General features: G+C 34.8%; 1 protein-coding gene across 2 annotated transcripts in view; it reads left to right on the top strand.

Annotated features, from left to right (window-relative positions):
- The first annotated feature begins 2,799 nt into the window (after positions 1-2,799).
- Positions 2,800-24,813, top strand: part of GRXS17 (thioredoxin family protein) — a 46,283-nt gene continuing 24,269 nt past the window's right edge. For both annotated transcript variants that reach the window (XM_089786978.1, XM_089786969.1), the window contains exons 1-2: positions 2,800-3,118; positions 3,223-3,297. In XM_089786978.1, the coding sequence (XP_089643104.1) occupies positions 2,948-3,118; positions 3,223-3,297 (246 nt within the window). In that variant the 5' untranslated portion in view covers positions 2,800-2,947. The remainder of the gene's footprint in view (positions 3,119-3,222; positions 3,298-24,813) is intronic.

Below are 24,813 nucleotides of genomic sequence, written 5' to 3'. Positions count from 1 at the left end.
AGAAAGACTTTCTTTCATCATCGAGCCTAATAATTTCTCAGATCTTACCATCATACTTCTGGAAGTTTAAATTGTAAGTTGATCCATTTGTAATTAGCTTCAGTTGTTTAGGGTTTATATTATTCACATTTTGTTTAGTAAGAAGTTTTATGTTATTGCAACTTTTAAACGTAGCTTCTAGACCAATCAGTTCACCAACTGATCTACCAATTCTTCTAATGATACCTATTAAATTTAGCTTTGGCAGGAATGAATTAATAACAAACCGTGTTGGTATAATTAAATCTAAATTATCCTCCCTATAATTAGGAATCCAATCAAAAAACTTAATCGCATGACCCTTAAACAAACAATTTGAAACCCTAAGAATTTTTTTTTTCACTTCACCATCACAACAGAGCATAAAGATTAATCTATCAGAGTAATGTGAAATACTTACTTGGCGGCCACAGAGATCTGCCAGCCATTCAATCAAATGGTGTAATTTTGCTTTAGGGTCATTCCAAAATGCGAATGGACCAAAATCTCAACAGTCTCGCCAACATTCCTCACTCTCTTAATTGTTGATGATGAGGACATTGTCTTCACGATCTTCAAAGAGGGGCTGAGAAACTTTAGAATGCATCGAGTTTGCTTGGTAAAATGAAGACTCCTTGCGATGTGGAGGAATATAAATGGATGGCGAAAGCGAAGAGGCAGACTCCATCAGACGAGATGGGAATTCTTTGAGTGGATGAAAATCAAAACCCTTTTGCCTTAAGTAAAAGGAATTTAGATTTCAGCTGGCATATTTTGTAGCATTAAAAATGTAGATTTGTTTGTCTAAACTTGTTGTAGTATGAATTCCAGACCTTGCCTTGTTCACAGGTCTGCCAATGAAGTGAAATTGTTAGAGGTTTTGACCACCGACTGCCCTGCTTACTTGGATTCATCCATCCTTTTCTGCATGGTAGGGCTCCTCATATTATGCCAGAGTGGTCAGTTCACGCGAGAAAATTGTTGTCTTTTGACATTTGATGATCTATTTGTAAACTGTCTACCTGCGTTTGAAAAATTTGCACTTTTTGCATGTTTCACTTTTTTTTTCTTTGCTTGCCATTTTAAATTTTTTCTAATTAATAAATTTATTATAGTATGTTAAAAAAAGTATTAATAAATATAATTATTGATATATTATAAATAAATTATAATATGTAAATAGTAATATTTTTATAATAATAACATAAAATAATAATTCTTAAACAATTTTTTTTTTGATCGGTGAACGGCCAAAGGCCTTGAATAATTTTATTAAATTAAATAAATAAGTTACATAAGCTTTCCTCTGTTCAAACGGGCACTGGTAGGAAAGAACAAAGAAGAAAACCTTCAGTCTAGCTAGGGACAAATGTCCTAAAATAGTTACGTCGTAAAAGGGGCATACCCCAGTGAGATCTTATTCTAATAAATACAGTAATGTAATTACATTATAGTAAGGGGCATTCCCCTAACAATTGCGATTCGATTGGCAACATTAATGAGTAAATTTAACAGGATCACATACATTGGAGTTGAGATTCGCCAAAGAGCATGCAAACCTCTTGATCAGACTAATTAACCTTCCTTTGGCTAATCAAACAATATGGTTAGATACTGATAGAAGACATAAATAAAGCCACCTTATACTATATCCAAGAATCTGAATATAAAAGCAGATGATCATAAAAGATAAAAGCTCGGATTTAGAAACCATCCATTAAAGATAGCAATAAACCATTACCATACTAGTCTAAGAAGAAACCATGAACTACCAAGAATTAGTAAAACTAAATTAGCCTTCACTTTAAATGATACTGCGAGTCTAATCTAATCAATAGGGCAAACAAAGGCCTGATTACATGAACAGATTAAAGCAAAGATGGAATCAAACTATCCCCATATCTTCCTATAATTAATAAAATCACGAGTTCAAAGCTAGTGAATATAGATCTTAAAACTAAAAAAGGGATAAACGACCTACTAAAAATAAGAGTAACACCAATTTCCATTATTAAAAGATAAGACAAAATACAAGGCTTAAGCATATCAGCCAGAACCCATCGAAGCTCCTTAATCTAGCTCAATCAACCCCTCCACTCACTTTGCAGGAGATCCTCTCATTCCATACAATAAAATAACTACGCATGAATATGCCCTTAGACCATGTTATCAGAAAATCTAAATGGGTGACATCTTATTCCTAACATCCTGGGAGTAAAGGGAGAACTAGAAAGGAGCCTTGAATATAATATAATATAAATACAATTATATAATATAAATAATAATATTTTTTTAGTATATTTGAATGGAAAAAGTTATATTATAAGAAAATACAATATTAAAATATAAAAATCTAAATACTTACATTCAAAAAATTATTAAACAAATATGAATCACCCCTGCTTCACCCCCGTGAGCATCACCTAGATCCAATGAGTGCTAAGTGTTCCATTTATTCTCATGAGAGATGGATTCGTGTTGAATCACTACTCATGAAACATGGGTCAATGAGTTTGACTCGAAAATCACACAGTTAAATCCTGATAGCAATATCACAATTTGACTTGCTGTGGAAATTATCTCCTACTTATCAAATATGAATCACATTAAGTTAATACAAATATCAGTTTTAAAATTCATCGGCCTAATATAAGAAGTTCTGTTAAGATATAAAATTTAAAAAAGTCACAATAGTACTTAGCCCACTCCGTGAATAATAAAATCGAACCCTTAATAAGTGATAAGTGGGCTTATATATAAGCTTAGTTAAAATTTTAATTTAGACAAGGACTCGTCCGGGACCATAGTATCAGAAGGGTTGGAAGAAAATACTAAATAATTCGCTGAAGATAGAAGCTACAATTCTATCCTCTCAGCTGGACCGCCCTCAAAAATCCATCAGGGCGAAGCAGTTTTGCTGAGAGTGAAAATGGGTGCCAATGTAAAAGATCTCCAATCTAAATCAGAGCTCGACGCCATTCTTAGCCAAGGAAAGCCTGTAATTTTACACTTTTGGGCAGAATGGTGCGAGGCCTCGAAGCAGATGGATCAAGTCTTTAACCATCTCTGCACAGATACCCCTTATGCCAAATTCCTTAGGGTTAGTTTTTATCGTGCGTTCTTTAACTCTAGATTAATATCAGTTTTGTTCAATTTAAGGTGTACAATTCTGTGAAGTATACTTTTTTCTTTTTTTGCTCATAGGTTGAAGCTGAACAACAGCCAGAGATTTCGGAGGCATACTCTGTCTCGGCAGTTCCATTTTTCGTCTTCTTTAAGGTCAGTGGAACTGCATTGAACCCCAAATCTTTATATCGAAGAAATAGTGCTTTTAGTTTTCTCTATCTTTATATCAGAGTTCCTCACTTTTTTTTTGGGTTGAAAGAAGGCCACATTTTGCAAACTTAGACGAACTCTTTTTTTTGTTGGAATCAAACCCCAGTTTTTTTATAAGTCTGAAGCAAATCCTAGCTGTGCTTTGCTCGAGGTGAACCTTAGTTCTTCTAATTTGAGTGATTAACGCCAAGTCTTAGCTGTCTTTTGTTTGGGTTAAATTTGTTCGAAACGACGACACTTTTCAAAGTCAAATTATATTTGTTTGTTCTCTGAGCCAAATCGTAATCGCTCAGACTGTGCCAGCCTCTAGTCATCTGTTTATTAGCGGGTTGTAACCTAGCTGTGTATAATCAAGATTGCTTGTTGATAAGCCAGATTTCTTTGAAGAAGGGTTCTTCAGGATCTCTCCCTCTTTTGCATTTATGATGGATTTCTCGAACATTGAGTTGATGCCACCATAAACCTTTCTTAAGCATGGCTTAACCTTGTCACTAAAGTGGATCATACTCATGATGGGCTCGATGAACCGAGAAGTTATTCAACATGATCTCACGAACTTTCATCAAGAATTATCTGCTTTACATTTGCTGCCATTTCAATGTTGGAATGCTTCCTGATTTCCTAAGAAGAAAATATAACAAGCGTTGCAGATTTCCTGGTCAAGATACATGGCAGAGGATCCAAGATGCAGAAGAAAAGAGAGATCTAGGGCATGGTGTTTTGGGCTTTGTATGCTTATCCGTGGGTCCCATAGACTGTCTGGCCTGTTAAAAGCATTCATTGATTCCATATGGCCTATGATTGGCTAATGACCATACTGAAAGTTTTCTCTTGCTCCTTGACAAGTCATCTCAAGATGATTCTGTTGGATGTAAACCTAGTCTCAACTATCAACTGTTGAAACTAGAGCCCATAAATCAATTATGATAAACAGCACTAAGAAAGATTCAAAACTGAAGTAATAAACACCAGAAATATATTGGGAGAACTCTTATAGAATGAAGGGAAAAACCTAGCCACACAACAAAAATATCATTTTATTGATCATAAAAAATGAGTGTACAATGCCTATCGCTAGATGCGATATATATAACTTTAAGGAGAGACTCTTCACATACCAACTGAAGGTCTCTTCAATTTCTCAAAATGTGACACTTTATAATAATCACAATTACAATTCTTTGATATTCCATGCCTCAACGCATGTCTAATGACACATGTCATTATATTTAATATTACAATTTAAAGATAAGTGTCCTTTTCAGCTGAAGGTGACAATACTGATAATAACATCCATATTTTTAGAGATAAAGATTTCTGTCGGAGCTACAATCTTCAACACTCCCGCTTAGCTAGAGAGAGATCTTTAACCGAACAATTACACAAGACTTCAACAAAAATTTTTAATGATAAAATCTCATCACATAGATCCTATAAAATTCATGGAATTACTCAACCTGCTCATATTCATGGAATCATTCAACACGAAAACCTATAACAATTGCTCATATTCATGGAATCACTCAACATGAAAACTTGGAACAATTACTTATTGTTAATAATCATGGAATCACCCAACATGACAAATTTGTAAGACTCACAACTAAGCCTTTAATCACAAACTCTTTCAACATGACATGCAACTCCCATCACGAAATCTCTCAATATGATGACATCGTGGACTCTCTCAACATGATGGTCACTATCGCATAGTGAAAGAGTTATTGTAGTTGATCTTACAATCTCATTTATTCACATAAGAATAGAAATAGGCATAACAAAATAAGACTTAGTTCCATTTAAGTTTCAAATTTTACAAATACCACAAGCATTATATGCATATATGAAAATGAATGGGATTCCATAAGCACCCCCTCTTAACTATGAAGCTAAAATCTCTCTCTAAAAGTCAACATCTCCTTCTCAAGGATCACAAGCTTCCTCTGAGCGCAAAAATATCTCCCCATGATTGCAGTCAACATTCTCGTATTCATTAATATCTCATCAATTAGAATGCGCCCTACAACCATGGGAGATTAATCAATCCATCATAAATATTTATCTCAAGGCACACAAGATATTCTGATTTGTGCCTCTGTAACAATGTAATGCTCATGGTGTCAAAATACATTTTACTATAAAAATACCATATGAATAATAAAGAGAATTACTTGTCTTAAGGTTTTGGTGAAAAGTAGTAGAAATGTGCAAAATCACACACAACATATATTTGAGCCCTCTTGAAATTTAGTCACCTGTATTGGAGGCTTGACATACACTCCAAAGAGATATTTGATAATCCTCGTCCATATGCAAAGAAACTTGATAATCACATACTAAAGCTTTGATGTTACAAAGAAGACTCCCAAGTTATATTGCACGGTAATCAAGTTTCGCTCGATCTTCCCAACTACAATCTCATAGATCACCTTTCTCTCACGACAACATGCCTCTGGCGAATCCAAAGACTATCCGCGGAGATCAAGCCCCACACTAGATTTCTCTCCATTGACTCATAAGATGAAATCAAGGTGCCTTGGATCTGATGTAACACCATCTTCCATCCAAAAATACCTTGTCAACGGAGGGAAAAGAAATATTCTCTTACTTTTCTTCTTAAAATGTTTGAGAGATCATCACATGATCATCAAAACGTTACAACGAGTCCTAAACACGATAAAATGCATGTTGAGAAACCGACAACATATAAAAATAGGCATGGAAAAAATGATAAAACAAAGGTTTGATAATTTTTAAACATAAGGAAGATACGATAGGAAAGATAACCAAAGCTGACAAGCACAAAGAATTCCATCGAATTGAAGCCTCCAATAAAATCCGATGGCTCCGATCATGATAGAAGTGATCTCTAATCTCAGACAGACAGGAACTTTAGAAACAAAGTCCATTAACGCCTGTATTTCACAATACTACCATTGCTAGTCTTTGCAAGCCATGCTCTGAACCAATACGATATAGGAAATATATCTCAATATGGGTATTATTCACAACGGAGCATGAATAGATAGTAGATGATTTAATTCTATCAAAATAAACAACATATTGAGACACAATAAAATTTAATCATTTCTCAAACTCAAGGAGAGTTACACAAAATGACTCTTGATGAAAACCTGATACCCAACAAAGGTAGAAACACAAAGAATCAAGATGAAAGATCATTTGCTGTTACACACATGCGATAATGCAAGAAGAGGCCAACCAACACATTTATTAACCAAACAATATGTTGGTAATATTAAAAAAAGATAGCTCCAAAACGACAACTCCATAACAAACAAAAATGACAAAGACAAAATTGATGATAAAATATATCCTGCAAAGCACGAGTAAAAGAAAATTGAGGAAATGTATCTGAAAGGGGTAAAGACACTTCCTTGAATAGAAACCACTAAAACCACATTGACTTCATAGAGGTTTTGTGCTTGCTGGAAGTGCTTTTGAATATGCTCGAGCTCCTCAATTGTAAAGTAGCTTTGCTCCTGCAAATTTAACATGTTGATTCTATATGGCCTAATGTACTCATAATAAGTAGAATGAGAGAGGCCAAGATTTGTTCTTTGAACAGAAGAGTCTCTTTTTGACCCAAATAATTCCTTCTTCTCCAAGAATGACAAATTGTTTGCATTTGAAATGCAAGCGAATGTCTAATAGATATAGATGTTCATACAAGACTTCATACAAAAGCCTTTTAGCAATCATAGAACCAACAAAAAAATCCTTAGATCAACAAAGGCAATGACATGCATTCTTATAAGCTATAATCAAACCTGGCTCTAATGCCATGTTGAAACTAGATCCCAGAAATCAATTATGATAAACATCAATAAGAAAGATCCAAAATTGAAATAATGAACACGAAAAATATCTTGGGAAAACCCAGCCACACAACAAAAATATCATTTTATTGATCATAAAAATTGAGTGTACAATGCCTATCGCTAGATGCGATATATATAACTTTAAGGAGAGACTCTTCACATACCAACCGAAGGTCTCTTCAATTTCCCAAAACGTGACACTTTATAATAATCACAATTACAATTCTTTGAATTTCCATGCCTCAACGCATGTCTAATGACATATTTTATTATATTTAATATTACAATTAAAACATAAGTGTCCTTTTCAGCTGAAGGTGACAATAACAATAATAACGCCCATATTTTCAGAGATTAAGATCTCTATTACAGCTACAATCTTCAACATCGACAATCGATTTGAAAATAAAAATAAAACAATAAAAAACAAAGAATAATTTATAATTATAATTTTAAAATAAATTTACTAAAATAAAACATAAAATTAAAAAATTGCATTATTTAAAATTTTAATTGCTTTAATCTTGAGAATGATCCAAAAATGGCTTGTGACAGGTGGTGGTTTGTGATGAACACTTGATCTCTTTGGCTTCAACATATACTTGTTTGATCCAATCTATTGTTGTACCCAACTTTTAAAGTATGAGGTTGGGTGAATGCATGGTGCAAGGTGTCCAAAATATATTGAGAACCATGTCTCAACTAACATATTTGATGTTCTACAATTCTTTGACTTATATATTATAACTTGGAGAAGTTTTTAACGACACACTTTGTTAATGCACCATATAAGGATGTTAGCACTAAATTGTGCATCCTTATCCTGACCTCACATTCCCCAACTTTTAGAAACATGCTGCAATCATATAATTGACTATTTTTTGCATTCTTCTATCTGTTGGAATCTCAGTTATCGATTTACAGCATCCTAGCTTGGATTTGGAAGTGGATTTGTTTTGATGTGGATGAAGATGTTGGTGCCTAGTGGATGTGCACAGGAAGTGCATTCTAGGCACTGATGAGCTTCCACAGGCATCCACAGGTCCAATGTCAAAACTAACACTTTTTTTTTTTGGTTGATAGAAACAACTTAAATAGTATTATTCAATGTACATTTTTTTTTGCAATGTAGAGTCTGATGACCTAAGCTATTGAAACTTGTCAACTTTGATTACTCAATCTAGCAATTGCTTATAATCAGAGTAGCTTGATGTAAGCCAGTTGCTTAGTTTTTGGAGCTTGTCAATTTTATTGCTCAACTTGGCAACTGCTTATATGTTAAGAAGGCTGATGTAAACAACTATCAGAATGAGTACAATTTGTCTTCTATTTAAGCTATTCTAGATAATTAAAATATTTTGTTTAGTTAAGTTCTTCTTAGTAAGGTCACATTTTGGAAAACAAAATCAAAAGCAAATAGTGATAAGAAAACTTAAAGTTTATCTTTTACAATTGTATGTAGGAATTGTACTCCTCAAAGCAAGACTTTGCAAAATCCTTAATTGTAATTATAATCTACTCATTGGTTGCCAGCATCAGAATTTCAGGGACTAGCCTAATATTGGATCCTCGTAGGCTAATGAGGATGGTTAGAGGGTCTTCTGAGGATTGATTCATCTCCAACATTCAGCGATTTATGGATTTGACATTCGTTCGATGTATTTTTGACTCCATTTGCCATACTTACTATGTATAGTAAGTTAGGGGTAATAGAGATGGACCCTTTCTATTTTTAGAAAGTGTAATTGGTCACATGGGGAAGTATGAGGAGAGATACCTATTTTAGACGACATCGTAATCAGACAAGTATTTCAAGAGATATTAAAGTTCAAGTGACTTAAGTGATTTATTTAAATATTTTAATGTTATTAAGTTATAAAGTAACTTAAGTGACTAAAAGACAAAATTGGCTTTTAATCCCACATCCTCGTAGGCTAATGAGGATGGTTAGAGGGTCTTCTGAGGATTGATTCATCTCCAACATTCAACGATTTATGGATTTGACCTTCATTCGATGTCTTTTGGACTCCATTTGCCATATTATGTATAGTAAGTCAGGGGTAATAGAGATGGACCCTTTCTATTTTTAGAAAGTGTATTTGGTCACATGGGGAAGTATGAGGAGATATTCGTATTTTAGACGACATGGCAATCAGACAAGTATTTCAAGAGATATTAAAGTTCAAGTGACTTAAGTGATTTATTTGAATATTTTAATGTTATTAAGTTATAAAGTAACTTAAGTGACTAAAAGACGAAATTGGCTTTTAATCCCACATTGCCTAGTTGTTTGTGTCTTCCCTCCTATTGAGGTTATAAAAGCGTGGAGCTACATTGGGATTAACAACACAGATATATGTTATTATTCAAATCCTAACCGACTGCTTGAATGTGACTGAATATTTCCTAAGGACGAAAACCCTTGAGGAAATTAGTGAGGCTGGACACAAACCTAGTACTCATAAATGTACTTTTAGTTCTAAGTTTTGAATTGTAGTAGAGATTTATAGGTCTTTGGAGCACACGATAGGAAGAAGATTGTTGTGTGAAATTAGTACAAAATAGTGGTATGTATGCTACATTATGTGGTTATTGATGCTTGGACAGTGAATTGAATGGACAATCATTACTTATTTTGAGATAATGTTGGAGAACTCCGCATGAGTCAAGTACTGTATTATTCAAGGCCTTCCTCTTTCTACGTCCATCCAATAGTGAGACGATAGCAAGCATTACGTTGCACGTGACAGTGGGCAGTAACAAATCAACACCCCAAGCCATTCCGCAGGAACACTTCACACAAGTTTACCTTGCAATTTGGTGTTTAACGACATACACAGGTCTTAATGAGCAGTTTGGTGTTTGATAGCAGGCGGGGTGATTGAACATCTCATAGTTGAAGTGAGAGAGTTCACGTGGGCAGAGAAACTATCATACCAGACTTATTGGAAAGTCAGGACGACTACAATAGGGTACTTATAGTCAATGACCATACACCACATTCCGCAGGTAGTATTAAAGATGATAGAGTCAGCAATCAGTAGACGGGATCCAGTGAATACTAGGGACGCGTGAATGATCAGGAGTTGACAGTTTCGACATTGAGATCATTGGAGGCATGCCGTGAGCCATGGTGTAGAATTCTAGCTCTATACGTTTTAAGACCAGGTTCCATTATTTATTCCATTGCGTTTAAAGCTTGTGTTAGTAGTGTAAACGTAGTAGCTCGTTGTGATACATTCGATCTCTAATTCACTATGATTCAAGATAGCTATATTATTGTGTAAGATCTGCCATAACAAAGAATAGTATAATCCAGTATTGTTATTTACTGAGATTTCACATTGTTTTGCAAAACCTTTGTCAAATTGTTGTACTTCCTAGAGTTGGATTTCTTTCAGCTGTAACAAATCTTAAAGCTCCGGAATACATGCTAATTGTTTGATAAAATACCTCAAGTCAAGATTTAATTCTTTTGATCATATTGAGACCAGAACATTATAGTGGTATCAGAGCTGGTCTTCTTGCTAGCTTGTGGATTTATAACGAAGGCAAATTTTTATAAGGATTTATCAAAAATAGTTTAAGCTGAAAGATAGAGAGTGTGGAGTGAATTTGTAATCAGTGTTTATGCAAGCAGAAGTCTGTTGTGAATGCAGTTTTGCAGAATCTTAGTTTTGGGAAACAGTGGTATTGTGATTTTTGCTATCGTCACAGAGGTAATAAAAACCAGGAGCCATTAGTGCTATGAAATGGAGCATTGATTAGTAGCAGGTACAGGAAAGAGGAAGTGAAACACGTACAAGACACTCAAATGGCTCATAATGAGAACAAAAAAGGACGAGAAGTGAGGGAAACTTTGAGGACTATTAGAGATGGGCTGAACAATATAGCCACTGCACTTCAGTAGCTTATGGGTTTTATGTAGTAGTTAGCTCCGTCTCACAGGGCAGTCCCGAGTCATCACAGTGGAGGTGGTAGTGTGGCAGGATCACCCTGGGCTGCTAGGGCGCCTACACAGAACACTGACAGGCCTTTGATGCCCATTTTTTATGTAGAGGAAGAGGTAGCACCACCCGCGACACCAAACTTACTGCCAGAGAATGTTATGGCAATGTACGATGAATGAGATTTATTCCTTGATCCAGTTAAGCAGAATTTGTGCTTTGTTCAATACTTAAATCAAAAAATGGAGCGCTTGTCAGATCCAGAGATAGTTGAGAGGATAGTGAGGTATATGGTTTCTGCCTTTAGAAGGTCGACATCGAGATTGCAGGGAAGGAAACTTGAGTTTTCCCTGACAGGTGTCTATGATGCAAATGCACTTGCATTTAGTACAACACTTGCTAGTCCTATTTGTCGTGTTGATGATGGACCCAATTCACAGAGATCAATAGATGTGTTAGTACCCTTGGTGGATAGTGGCACTAAGCTTCAACACTTTGAGGCCCCTAGAGTTGTTGCAGTTAGTGCAGAGATAGTTGATGCACTTGTTACTACTAATACTCCAGGCTCTCTTGAGGAGGGAATTATTATTGGAGATTTATATGGAAGTTGTCATAGTGTTGCTCCAATGTAGGAGGCAGTTGCTTCCTCAGGTGAGATCGATGCATGTATGGAGTCATCCAGTTGTGATGCCAGTGATTTGGGTGTTACAGCAGAGTTAGTAGATGTGGGTTCATGCTCTAGCATTATTGATTCACAACCTGGCATAGAGTCATGTGTGCAGAGTTGGGTGACAACAATTGAGACTCTATTAGGTGATGGGGATGCAAACAGCGTGGACACCTTTGGTGATTTGTTGGATGATGCTATGATTTGTACCTGGTATGATACCTCTTTTCAGATATTGGGTGATGTCTCTTATGAGATTTTGGATGAGTCCCAAGATTAATGTTTACAGGATCTTACTGTTGAGGTGGAAGCTAAGACATGTGGGGAGATTGAGATTGCGAGGGCTTCTATTTCTTCGAAGGAGTTGTTTGAGGTACATAGTAGTTGCATCTCGGATGCAGAGTTGTGCAAGGACGATAGCACATGTATGAGTGATCTTGTGGTGGATAGTTCTGATTCAATTTCCTATCACAGTGCAATTAGTGAGACACAGATCTTGCATAGGAGTCAGGCTTTACAAAGGCATCATGTGACATATCAACTAAAGTTGAGTGATAGTGACATTTATTCATCTCTTGATCATTATGATGCTATTCGACATATGCTAGCCACATCTGGTTGGGGTGCCCCAGTGTTAGATGAGCATGGTGATAGTAGCCTTTCCCTAGCAGAGGTTCATGCGCTTCGAGAGGCTGTTAGGATCTTGAAGCATAGTTACTCTCAATTAGTTGATGACAGAGATTACCTTCTGGAGTGGGGTAGCACCTGCTATGAGGCATTGTTAGGGAAAGAGGAGGAGGTTGGTTGAGCTCACCTGAGAGCTTGGGGTAATGGTGGACTTTTTTTAGTATACTCAGTTGGCTCTTTAGGAGTCTAGGTAAGCTTTTCTAGACAAGTAGAAGTGTTGTGGAAATGCTCAAAACAACGTAAGTCCAATATTGTACTTAAGCTGTTCTAGAAAACTAGATACAACTGTGAAGTATCATACTATCAAATAATTTCATTTTTTATATTTCTTGCATTTCTTTGTATATGTATATATATAAATGCATGTAAAACTCCCCAAAAAATTTCGTGCATGTGCGCACCAGATTCTCGCACCCCCATCAACATCCACACCCAAATTGGAATGAATAGCATAGGTGAATGGCATCCATTGATTTGATGAGCCATGGTTTCTACAATTTTTTTCTCACTTTGACATCATTTCCTGCAATCCTTTTTCACATTTGTGCAAACAGTATAAATGGAGGAATGCACATTTCAACCAGGGGCAAAGGTTTGTTTTTGAGTTTTTAGGTTTTTTCTTGTATTGAAATCAACCGTTGCTAGAATCAGTTTGGAATTACCACGTCATCCTTGAAATTGCATGGAAATGAATTATTGTTCATCAAAATATTTTTGCATCCCCAAAAAAACCTTGGATGCATAGTTTTTTGGATTTTGATTTTTTGATTCTAGCTTCATACTCAGAATTAGTGGGAAAAACCTTGCATTTCAGCAACATGGCGAAATGCTTCTACATAAGCAGTGGCAGAGTTGACATCCCTTGTCACAACAATGTTCATCAACTATACACAAAGCTGGATCTTGATAGAAGCTACTTTTCCTTGGAGGCAAAAGAGGTTTTGCACCACTATTTGCATTTTTGGGGGTAGTGTTCCCTCTCCTCATTGCGGTTTTTGCATAGTTGGTAAACATTTTATTGTTAGCGCATGTGTATTTCTCTTTACATATTCTTTTCCCAGGGTTCAGTACTTTCCAAACACAGATAAATGTTATAACCTTGCACCTCAACATTAATTGTTAAAGTAACTTTTGAGAGGAGAGCACTCTGAAGAGCAAATGTTTTTCCTTCTAGTCCCTCAGAAATTAATTAACTATGATGTGCATCTCCTTCTACATTGTGACTTCAAGCAAGGTTGTGCATATTAGTGATTTTTCTTGCCACCTTCAATCTCAAATGAAATTTACAAGATTTGGACTATAGGTTTGACAACTTTAACAACTCATTCAACTCTATTCGTTGATTGAAGACAAGAAAATTCAAGATCGACAAGGCATAAGGTCGCCTTCACTTTTAGCTCCACTAATTGAGGAGGGTATTCCTATTCTTATTTGTGCATATAAGATAACATACATTCAATAGCAAGTACAAACCTCTAGTAGTGGATGATTTTCAGTTTAAAATAATGGGTTCTATTAATTCACTAATCCAATGTATAGTCTCACCACTATTGAAGATTGTAGTTGCAGGAGATTTCTACTCACTTGAATTGATTACATCAGCATACAGGATAGTGTCTATGTGACTTTGTTAAGCTTAGGGGAGCTGCATCACATTTCGTATCACTATAATTGTGAATAGTTTTGCATATTTCTTTCTTATTATCATACAATTATTGTAATGGGGTTTATGTATTGGCTTTTTTACCATTATCACGGGTCATTAATGTGGCTTGACAATTTGATGATGCATCGATATACGTGGTTCTTGTTTTGCTGTCAATCTACACCGTACATGTTGTCGGTTCATGAAATATTAAAGACGTTGGTATTTGTTGGTTGTCTTTTGTGTAATTGATATCTTCAGTATGATTCATCGGTATGTGCCTAGCATGAAATTATGAGCACTTCATGTTTGGTAATTGTCAATTATCAAAGGTTTGTATGTTCGTTGTGGGGAAAGTGAAATGTTAGCACTGTTGTGTTGTCATTCTATAGCTCATAGTGAAGCATATTTTTGGAAAATATAATTTGTGATTGCATTCTCGCGCTTGAGGCCTTTGTGTGATTCGATGCACTAAGGCAACATGTTTTGTGGTTACATTCATTCTTATCGAGTGTCTCTATTGGTTTCGAAGATTGTGGGTGATTGTTTTGCAATCATTCCTTGAAGAACATTCTCTTCGTGATTATCATATGCACTCGTTGTTTGTGTATGATATTGGTGATTTGTAAAAGACATTGTGTGTGTTGTAGGGGTCTAATTGTGAAAAGACATTCTTCTAGTGATTGTTAAGTCATAGTAATCTTGACGAATGATTGATTTTTGGAATAAGCTTGTGAGATTTGTATCAAATCTTTTGATTATTCAATATAGAATCAATTTGAGTGTGGTTGGGTTTTTCCCCTTAGGTTGGAGGGTTTTCCAGGTTCCTAGGATAAAAGTTCTCGTGTTTATCTATTTTTGTGCTTTTTATATTTCTGCAAGTTGCTTTAATTTATTTCTAGTTCTAAATTTAACATGGTACCAAAGCAGGTCTAAGGCAAACACCTAAAACTTGAATTTTTCAAGCTTCAAAATATTCTTTTCTTCTAGATTGTTTCTTTCAGATTTCAACAATGGTGAATGGACAATTATGTGCCTTGACAATATGATTATGAAATGACATATTTGTTTCTTGTTTTATCGTCAATCCATGTACATGTCATTGGTTCATGAAATGTTAAAGAGGTTGGTATTTGTTGGGTTGCCTTTTGTATAATTGATATCTTCAATATGATTCATTGATAGGTGCCTAGTGCATGTGAAATTTTGAGCCCTTCATGCTTGCTAACTGTTAATCATTAAAGGATTGCATGTTCATTATGTTGAAAGTGACATGTTACTGCTATTGTGTTGTCATCTATGGCTTAGGGTGAAGCGTACTTTCAAAAAATATAGTTTGTGATTGCATGCTCGCATGTGAGGCCTGTGCGTGATTCAATTTACTAAGATAACATGATTTGTGATTACAATCATTATTATTGAGCATCTATACTGGTTCGAAGACAATGGATGATTGGCTTATGTTTTTCTAGTAGTCATTCCTTTAACACTCTCACTGTGATTATTATATGCACTTGTTGTTTGTGTATGATATTGGTGATTCATGGAAGGCATTTTGTATGCTGTAGAGGTCTAATTGTGATAAGATATTCTTTTATATTTCAACAATCATAAATGGACTGAAAGTTGAACATAGGCTTGGTGGCATATCCGATTTTGCTTCATGGGAATTCAGAGTCGTTATGCGTTAGAAGAAAATGATCTTCTAAACTCTATGAAATCTGATCTGTTTGAGCCATCTGATAACACTGGGAAAGCTCAATGGAATAATAGTAATATCATGGCAAGAAAGGTATTGATTGATTTTGTAAACGATCATGTGCCTATTATGTCCAAGTTAAATTCAGCTAAAGAAATGTTTGTGAGTCTTCAAAGTTTGTACGAATTCAACAATACTGGAGATGTTCTACAACAATGCTAGAGAGGTTCTTGAGACATCAATTCCTTCATATAGAAATGGCTAAAGGAGAATTAATTGTCTCCTTCTTCATGAAGATCACAGAATTGAAAGATCAACTTGGTGCTGTTGGAGATTCAATTGATGATAAAGACTTGATTATGTTGGCTATGAATGGTCTCCCTCATCCTTGGGAGTCTTTGATTTAAGGTATTAGTGGAAGAGATGAATTACCCAAGTTTGATTGACTAAGAGCTGATTGCATTCAAGAGGAATGTAGATTAGAAGCAAGAGGAAATGAGTGAAATTCTCATCATGAAGAAGATAATGTCCTTGCTACTCAAATATGTAAAAGGCAAGGAAGGAGTGAAGATTTCAAGGGATATAGAAATTGGAATTCAGATTCAACTCCTGAAATTAAGAAGAAGAAGGATCTCTCTAGGATGCAATGTTTCAGATGTGACAAGTATGTATGGTCACTTTGCCAGAGATTGTTCAACAATACCAAACCATCAAGCTACTGTTACAAATGTTGATACTACTTCACCTCATAGAGAATCTAGTGACACCAATTTCAAGCAATGTTCCAACTGTAAATATACTTGGTTGATAGATAGTGGAGCTTCTTGTCATATTACAAGATACTGGGAGTATCTTTCTAACTTGGTATATAAGGATACTCATTTGCAAGATATTATTGGTGATGATGCTTGTTATTCAGTGAAAGGTGTTGGAACTACTTTTCATCTAGATTCAAGCATCCCTCTTCATTCTGATTGATGTATTGTTTGTTCCTGTAATTAAGAGAGATCTGATTTCAATTTCAGTGTTGGAAGTTGAAGTTTATCAAGTTGCTTTGCCGAAGGCAAGGTACTTGCATAGAAGAAAACCACTAGCATTAAGGCAACTTCTGGAATCAGTGTTCGTCAAGAGTCTATTGAGACTTTCTGCTTGTCCTATTCAAACCTTAACTCATGATTCCATGAGTACAAGTGAGTTGTGGCTAAGAAGGTTTGCTTATTTAAATTTCAGAGCCCTTTCATTCGTGGAGAATATGGTTGTTGGTTTTCCAAAGCTTAATTAAGAACATGTTGGGAACTGTAAAGGTTGTGCTCTAGGTAAGAATATTAAAAGTCCCTTTCACAAATGTGAAAGTAGAGAAAAATAAATTTTATTCATTCCGATTTATGTGGACCTATGTCTATTGCATCTTTAAGTGATTTTTGGTCCTATGTGACTTTTATTGACGACTCTTTCACATAAGAGCTGGATTTATTTTTTGAAATCTAATGAGTTTGATGAAGTGTTGTCTAGATTTGAAGAATTCAGTGCTCAAGTTGTGAATATGTCTGAAAAGAGGATCAAAGTTTGGAGGTCTGACAATTTGTGTATGGGGAGGGCTACACTCTGGTGTCTTTCAATTTTTTTTTTGTATCGAAGTAGGGATTAAGAAGGAGTTTTGTGTTCCACATAATCCACAATGAAATGGAGTTGTAGAATGAAAGAGAGGCAATGAAAACCATGATTCATGATCAAAATCTACAAACCTTTCTTTGGGTGGAAGCTTGTAGAACATCTGTTTATGTTCTAAATCGTAGTTCACATCAAATTTTGGACACTATATCTTCTGAAGAAGCATTCACAGGTATCATACCAGAATTTAGTCATTTAAAAATCTTTGAGTATCCTATTTACATTCATGTGCCTAAAGATAAAAGGTCTAAGATGGAACTTTCAGGCAAGAAGGTAATTTTTGTTGGTTACAATGAGTCTTTTAGAGCAACATGATCTACATTCCAAGACATAAACAGATTGAAATCAGCAGAGACAATTCATTTGAAGATGTAGCTTTCAAAAGATCTTAAGTGACTTCCATGAACATTGATAGAGAAATTCAAGAGACATCTCAAGATATGGATATTGCTGCTTCCGATTCCTCTTTCGACATTCAGAGGGAGTCTGCTGATTTAGAAGAGTGTTTTGATTGGACCACGGAACCCATCAATGGACCAAGTAATGTTTCATTAGACAAGAAGAGTCCTTCGTGGGCTAGACATACTATGCAAGAGGCAGGAAAATACGCTGCCGCTGGTGGCACTCTCAAAGAAAGGAAGAGACCACATACGTTTTCAAGTTATATTGCTTTAATGAGTCATATTATTGAGTCCGAGCCTTCAAGTTTTGAGGAGGCTTCAAATCAACAAGTACGGAGAGATGCTATGAAGGAAGAATATCAATTTATCTTCAAGAATGATGTTTGGGATATTGTTCCTAGGCCTAAAGAAAAATCAATTGTATCTTCTAAATGGCTGTCAAAATTAAGTGTTCAGTAGATGGAAGTGTTGAAAAGTATACATCAAGATTTGTGGCAAGAGGGTTCTCAAAAGAAAGGTATGGATTATGAGGAGACATTTGCTCTCGTAGCTCAGTATACTTCTATCATAATTATCATTGCTATTGCAGCAATTAAAGGCTGGAAATTACATCAGATGGATGTAAAGACTGGATTTCAGATTGGTGTAATTTAATAAGATGTATTAATTGAGCATCCAAATGGTTTTGCAATTCATGAGAAGGAATTACATGTATGCAGATTGAAAAAGGCAGTTCTGGTCTTAAACAGGCTTGCGTGCATGGTATGAAAAGATTGATCATTATTTATTGAGCTTGGGATTCCTCAAGAATTATGCATATCCAAATCTCTACTTTGAGGTAATTGATAATGAGGTAATTGATGATAAGGCATAAATCTTAGTTCTTTATGTTGATGATTTATTTCTTACTGGTTACGATTATCTCATTGCCAAATTTAAAAAAAGATTTAGCTTTTGAATTCGAGATAAAAGATCTTAGTTTTATGCATTACTTTCTAGGGTTAAAAGTGCAGTAAAGGCCTAAGGAGATTATTCTATGTCAAGGGAAATAATCTATTGACATTTTGAAGATATTTGCTAGATTGCAAGTATATGTCAACTCCTATGGAAGCAAATCTGAAAAAGTTACATGAGTGTTCAACCAGTCCAAATTTAATTGGTTGGATCATTGATGTGTCTAGTCAATATTAGACTAGATATTTGTTATGATGTTTACACTCACTCGGTTCATATATGAGCCAGACAGATTCATCTTGTAGCAGCAGAGCTTATATTGAGATATTTGCTAGGTACAATGGGATATGGTCTGAAATATGCTTTTTGTGAAGATATGAATTTGCAAGGCTTTTCGGATCTTGATTATGCCAGATGTGTATCTGACAGTAAGAGTACCTCCGGTTGTTATTTCATCTTAGGCTTTGCTATGATTTCTTGGTGCAGCGGAAGCAATCATATTTGGCTCAAAGTACAACAAAAGCTGAATATGCCACAAAACAAGCTGAATATGTCACAGCTTTTGTGGCAACTGGTGAAGCAATGTAGCTTTGAAAGCTTCTTGTAGGACTGTTTGGGCAAACTTCAGAACAAAGTGTCATTCATTGTGATAACAAAAGTTGTGTGAAACTTTTGGTTAATTCCTCATTTCATAATAGAAATCCTGGATTTCATAATAGAATCAAACATGTGGAGACTAGATATCATTATTATAGAGGTATGGTTCAAAGGAAAACACTTTAACTCGAACACATTTGTACTAATGAACAGACATTTGACATTCTCATCAAGTCACTTTCCAGAGCTAAGTTTTCATTTTTTCAAGATAAGCTTGGTATTGTTGAGAATGTTGGTTCCATTGAGAGAGAGTATCAACTTCGGCAATTCTTTTGAGAAATTTGAGGTATAAGCCCTTGTAATGCATTTTTCTCCAAGATAGGAGAAATTTGAGGTGAGATCCCTTGTTGCACTTTGCATTCATGGGAGTAGCCATATTGGATTGCTGAGAGACTCCATGGCAAGATCACATTGAGTCACTCTGTGATGTGAGCTTGTGTTTTTTCACACATGGGAGTAGCTGTGGCGAACATCATGTTGAGCAACTCCATGATGCTATCACATTGAGATAATCCATGATAGAGTTTTTGGTTTTTTCACAAATGGGTGTAGCCATTGTAATTGTCATGTTGAGAGACTCCATGATACAAGAATTGTAGCTGTAGGAGATTTCTACTCACATGAATTGATTACTTCAGCATACAAGATTGTGTATATACAATTCCTTCATCTTTGGAGAGCTGCATCACATTATGTGTCATTGTTATTGTGAATAGTTTTGCATATTTCTTTCTTATTATCATACATTTATTGTAATGAGTTTTGCGTATTGGCTTCTTCACGGTTACCGTGGGTTGATAGTTTGTTGATGATTCAATATATTTGTTTCTTTAGCACTCATATTGAAGAGCATGGTGCATACATCAAATAATGAGCGGGTTAGCAAATCAACCTTGGCTGAGTACTCTACTACCACGAAACACCATGTTTGCCTTGAGAACACACAAATTGTGTTCCAAGGAAGACACCTTCTTCAAAAGAAAGATCAAACAGGCGATGCTATTTGTCATATCCCCTCCAACCTCAATCATGATGATGGGTGGAGCGTAAGTAACTTGTGGAAGCCTTTATTGTCTTCCCTTAAGAATCCCCCTCTGGGTGCCTATTTGTCCTAGTTCCTCTCTTTCTTTATTCCTTCTTTGCCCCTTGTCCTTGGTGTAGTGGGCTGTGTGTGTGTGCGTGTGTTTTTCTCTTCGTCTTGTTATGTATTTTTTGTTTCTTTTCGGTGTTCTTCGGTATTTTCTTTGTAATTTAGGATTGTGTGTGAAAAGAGGTATTTTTGTGTTCAATTTTTTGTTTGTTCATTTATTTGTTTTTCATTTGATTGTGTATTTACACACACACACACACACACGCATACATACATAGATGAGTAACATACATAGATTAGTATGTAAATATATAAAACTAAGATTAAAAATAAATAAAAATACTATCATATAATTTAAATTTTATATATATATATATATATATATATATATAGTTATCTTTATGTCAATTTATATTTATTTACATACTCATCTATATATATATATATATGTATATATATATATAAATAAAAATAATTAAATTTTTCACACACTCACACACACACACACACACACACACACACACACACATATATATTCATATTTAATAGTTTGTTTCTTCATGTTTGTTTTGTCCTTTTATTTTATTCTTAGAATTTTCTTCTTGTTTATTGATTTATTTTAAGGCTATTATATATATATATATATATATATATATATAATTTTTGTCTTTTACAATTTCTTAGTTTTAATGCTTGTTCCTTTATATTGATTGTTCGTTTTTTCTTATTCTCTTTTAGTCGTCGCTCCTCTCTCTCATATGTATATATATACACCTTTACTTTATTGGTGATTATTCCTCTTTTACACGTGGGCTGCTTTTTCCCTCTCTTTTATTTATATTTTTTGATTTCATTTTTATTAATTTTTGGTTAATTTGGCTGTTTAGTGGTTTCCTGATCTTTTGATGGTGCATTTGGGGTGCCTCGTTAATTTGTTGATCTTTTTATATTGGTGATTTAGTGCATTTATTTGCCTTTCCTCTTAGTCTTTTGAGTTAGTTTTTTATGCTTTGACTTGTTGGCTTTTTTTTTCGTAGGAGTTTTGTCAACCTTGCTCAACGTGTTGCTTCCCCTTCTCTCTCTTGCCTTTTTTTCCTTCTTAATCCATTCTAGGTTTGCAATCTGCAATATTTTTCTCCGTTACTAGTCTCTTGTATCCTGATGATGGATCATGTAGTGTGATCTGAAACGTTGATGTAAAAAATACTACATAATCAAAGCCAGAGGCTATATATCAAATATTTGTTTCTTGTTTTGTTTTCAATCTACGTACATGCCACCAGTTCATGGAATTCTAGAGACGTTGGTATTCCTCAGTTCGTCTTTTGTGTAATGATATCTTCAAAATGATTCATCGATATTTGCCTAGTGTATGCTGCTTGAACTTCATATTTGGTAACTGTGAATCAGTAAAGGGTTGCATATTTGTTGTGTTGAAAGTGAAATGTCACCACTGTTGTGTTGTCATTCTATAGCTCATGTTGAAGTGTATTTTCGGAAAATAAAGTTTGTAATTACATGCTTGTGTGTGAGGCTTGTGCGTGATTCGATTCACTAAGGCACCATGATTTGTCATTACAATCATTGTTATTCAGTGTCTATACTGGTTCAAGAACAATGGGTGATCAGTTTATGTTTTTCCGGTAGTCATTCCCTGAAAAACTTTCTCTTTGTGATTATCATATGCACTCGTTGTTTGTGCATGATATTGGTGATTCCTAAAAGGCATTCTCTATGCCGTAGAGGTCTAATTGTGAAAAGACATTCTACTAGTCATTGTTAAGTGATAACAATCTCGATGAAGGATTCATTTTCTGATCTCGATGCTTTGTATTGAGTCTTCTACTAGTGTGGCTAGGTTTTTTCTTCAGGTTGAAGGGTTTTCCCATGATAAAATTTCTTGTGTTTATCTGTTCTCGTGCTTTTAACATATCTGCAAGTTGCTTCAATTCATTTCTGGTTTTAATTTTAGCAATCACTATTTCAAACATTTGCTGAGAACGGAATTTTACTAAATCTTCTCCTAGAACAGAAATTAAAATGAATTTTGATTTCAGATTTTTTTTTGAAAATGCTTCAAGATCCTCATCAGAGTCTTGTAATAGGCGACCGAGTCAAACATGAAAACGCAAAAGTGATTACATTAGCAAACTAGAATTTAACCAATGGGTTTGAAACATGTTAATGTCTGACATTACCACTTGGTACATTTGAAATCACAGTTGTCTGCTCAAAGTAATTAACTCCTTACTTTTAAAGAGACCAATGACCAAAGAATATAATAATAATTAATACTGCAATGACAAATTCAAACACCATGAGTAGATTGTATTCATATGATCTGAATTGTACAAGAATGGAGGCAACTTCATGACAATGATGCTACTGCTGCACAAAACTCAGATTATGTATTGAAACAAACATTGCAAGTACATAGATAACTGTTAAGACAAATTCAATCATCATTGGTATTGAAACCTGCATGATTCTAAATACAAAATATAAAAACAAATTTCTGACAGTAATATAATGACTCTACTAACTGGCTCATAGCCGCTCATAGAAATCAGATCATCACAAAACGACACATTCTAGCCGTCACCCTCAACCTTGACAATAATCTATTTACTCGCCTGAAGCAAAATTTCAGAACCTCTACAACAGAGAAGAAAATAAATGAACTAAAGAGAAAAGAAGCCTTCGAATTGGACTAATTGCTACATCTGTTCTCTCTCCAATATCTGATTTGCACAGTCATCTTCTTCATCCAACTGAAAGTATTCTGCTTGTCCGCTGATCTGAAAATGTCTGATCACTCCAACTGATCTATGCTCTTGCCACTTGTTCTTGTTTCAGTTACAATTGGAAATATTTGATTTTCCTTTTGAATTGTACCCTACTGTTCAAAATCATCTGTAACTGGAACTATTCCTCCTTTGCAAAATAAATGATATGCACTTTGTATTTCTGTGACTGCATTTTCTTGATTGAAAATTAACATTATTATGAATAAAACATATATCTTGCACTTGAGTGAAAGCATTTCACTTTAAGTGAAAATCTTTACCTTACTGGTTAAAATATTGCTTCATCATTCATCTTGCAATTAACCTTTCTTTTACACAGAGTTGACCGTTCTCCTCAAAACATCTTCACATGGGTGGGAAAATGATTTTGCAGCTACTTTGTCATCCTTACCATGAAAATATTTACCATAATAGGTAACAAGCAGTTACATTTTACTTTCTGATAAAAGTTATTCACTCATGAAAATAAAATGAACGCTTTATCCATTCACACCTTGGCCTTAAAAATAACAATGCTGTTAAACATTTTCACTTTGGTAGAAATAATTCCCCCGACTGTTGCAACGTACCCTACTGGTAAAATAACCCTTGTTTTATTATTTGAACAATATTCATTTTAGGGAGAATGATTACTTACTTGTTCAGACTTTCACATTCTACCTTTCAGGAGAATAAATTTTTACCGAGTGAGAATTGCCAGACTGCTTCCCTTTTCACACTGCATATAGGCATCTTGATTTTCACATTTATGATGATTTTTTTTAACCTGGTTTAAAAATAAAATGTACATCTATATTTATGATTGAATGTAAAAGAACATTCCCCAGTATTGTTCAACATCGCTCTCTTCTATTAAAATGCATTTTGCACATTGATACTTTGGAAAATGACATTTTTCCTCATCCTTCACGCAGACCAATGCTTGGGAAAGTAATACATCTCCTTGTTGATAAACCTTACCTTTGCATTCACCAATCTGTTTCACTCATTTTATATTCTCAGTGAAAAAAATTTCACTCTTTCTATTTCACCAATATGCCTGGGATTAGAGGTGATTTTTTTATATAAAAGAAATCAATATTTCATAGATAAAACTCCCTTTGATACATACATCATTTGGATACTTTGCTGATGAAACATTTATTACTATCAAAATATGTTCGCCTGGATGAAATTATTCTTACTGAATTTTCCTTTTCCTACATTTGCAACTCTGAGTATTACTTGGTTTCTCATGATGTCACATGCCTGTAGCAAAGTTCCACACACTTTCTAAAGGAAAGATAAAAGGCGATCAATTTGTATTTAATCCTGAAAAACCCATTATTGCATAGTTTACAACTATCATATGGCAGCCATGTTCCCTTTTTATCAAAAGGGCAAAAGAAGGTA

Source organism: Cupressus sempervirens, chromosome 1, assembly GCF_028749045.1.
Source record: "Cupressus sempervirens isolate cs-2001-9-10 chromosome 1, ASM2874904v1, whole genome shotgun sequence".
Classification (NCBI taxonomy): domain Eukaryota; kingdom Viridiplantae; phylum Streptophyta; class Pinopsida; order Cupressales; family Cupressaceae; genus Cupressus; species Cupressus sempervirens.
This window is presented reverse-complemented; position numbering and strand designations above follow the sequence as displayed.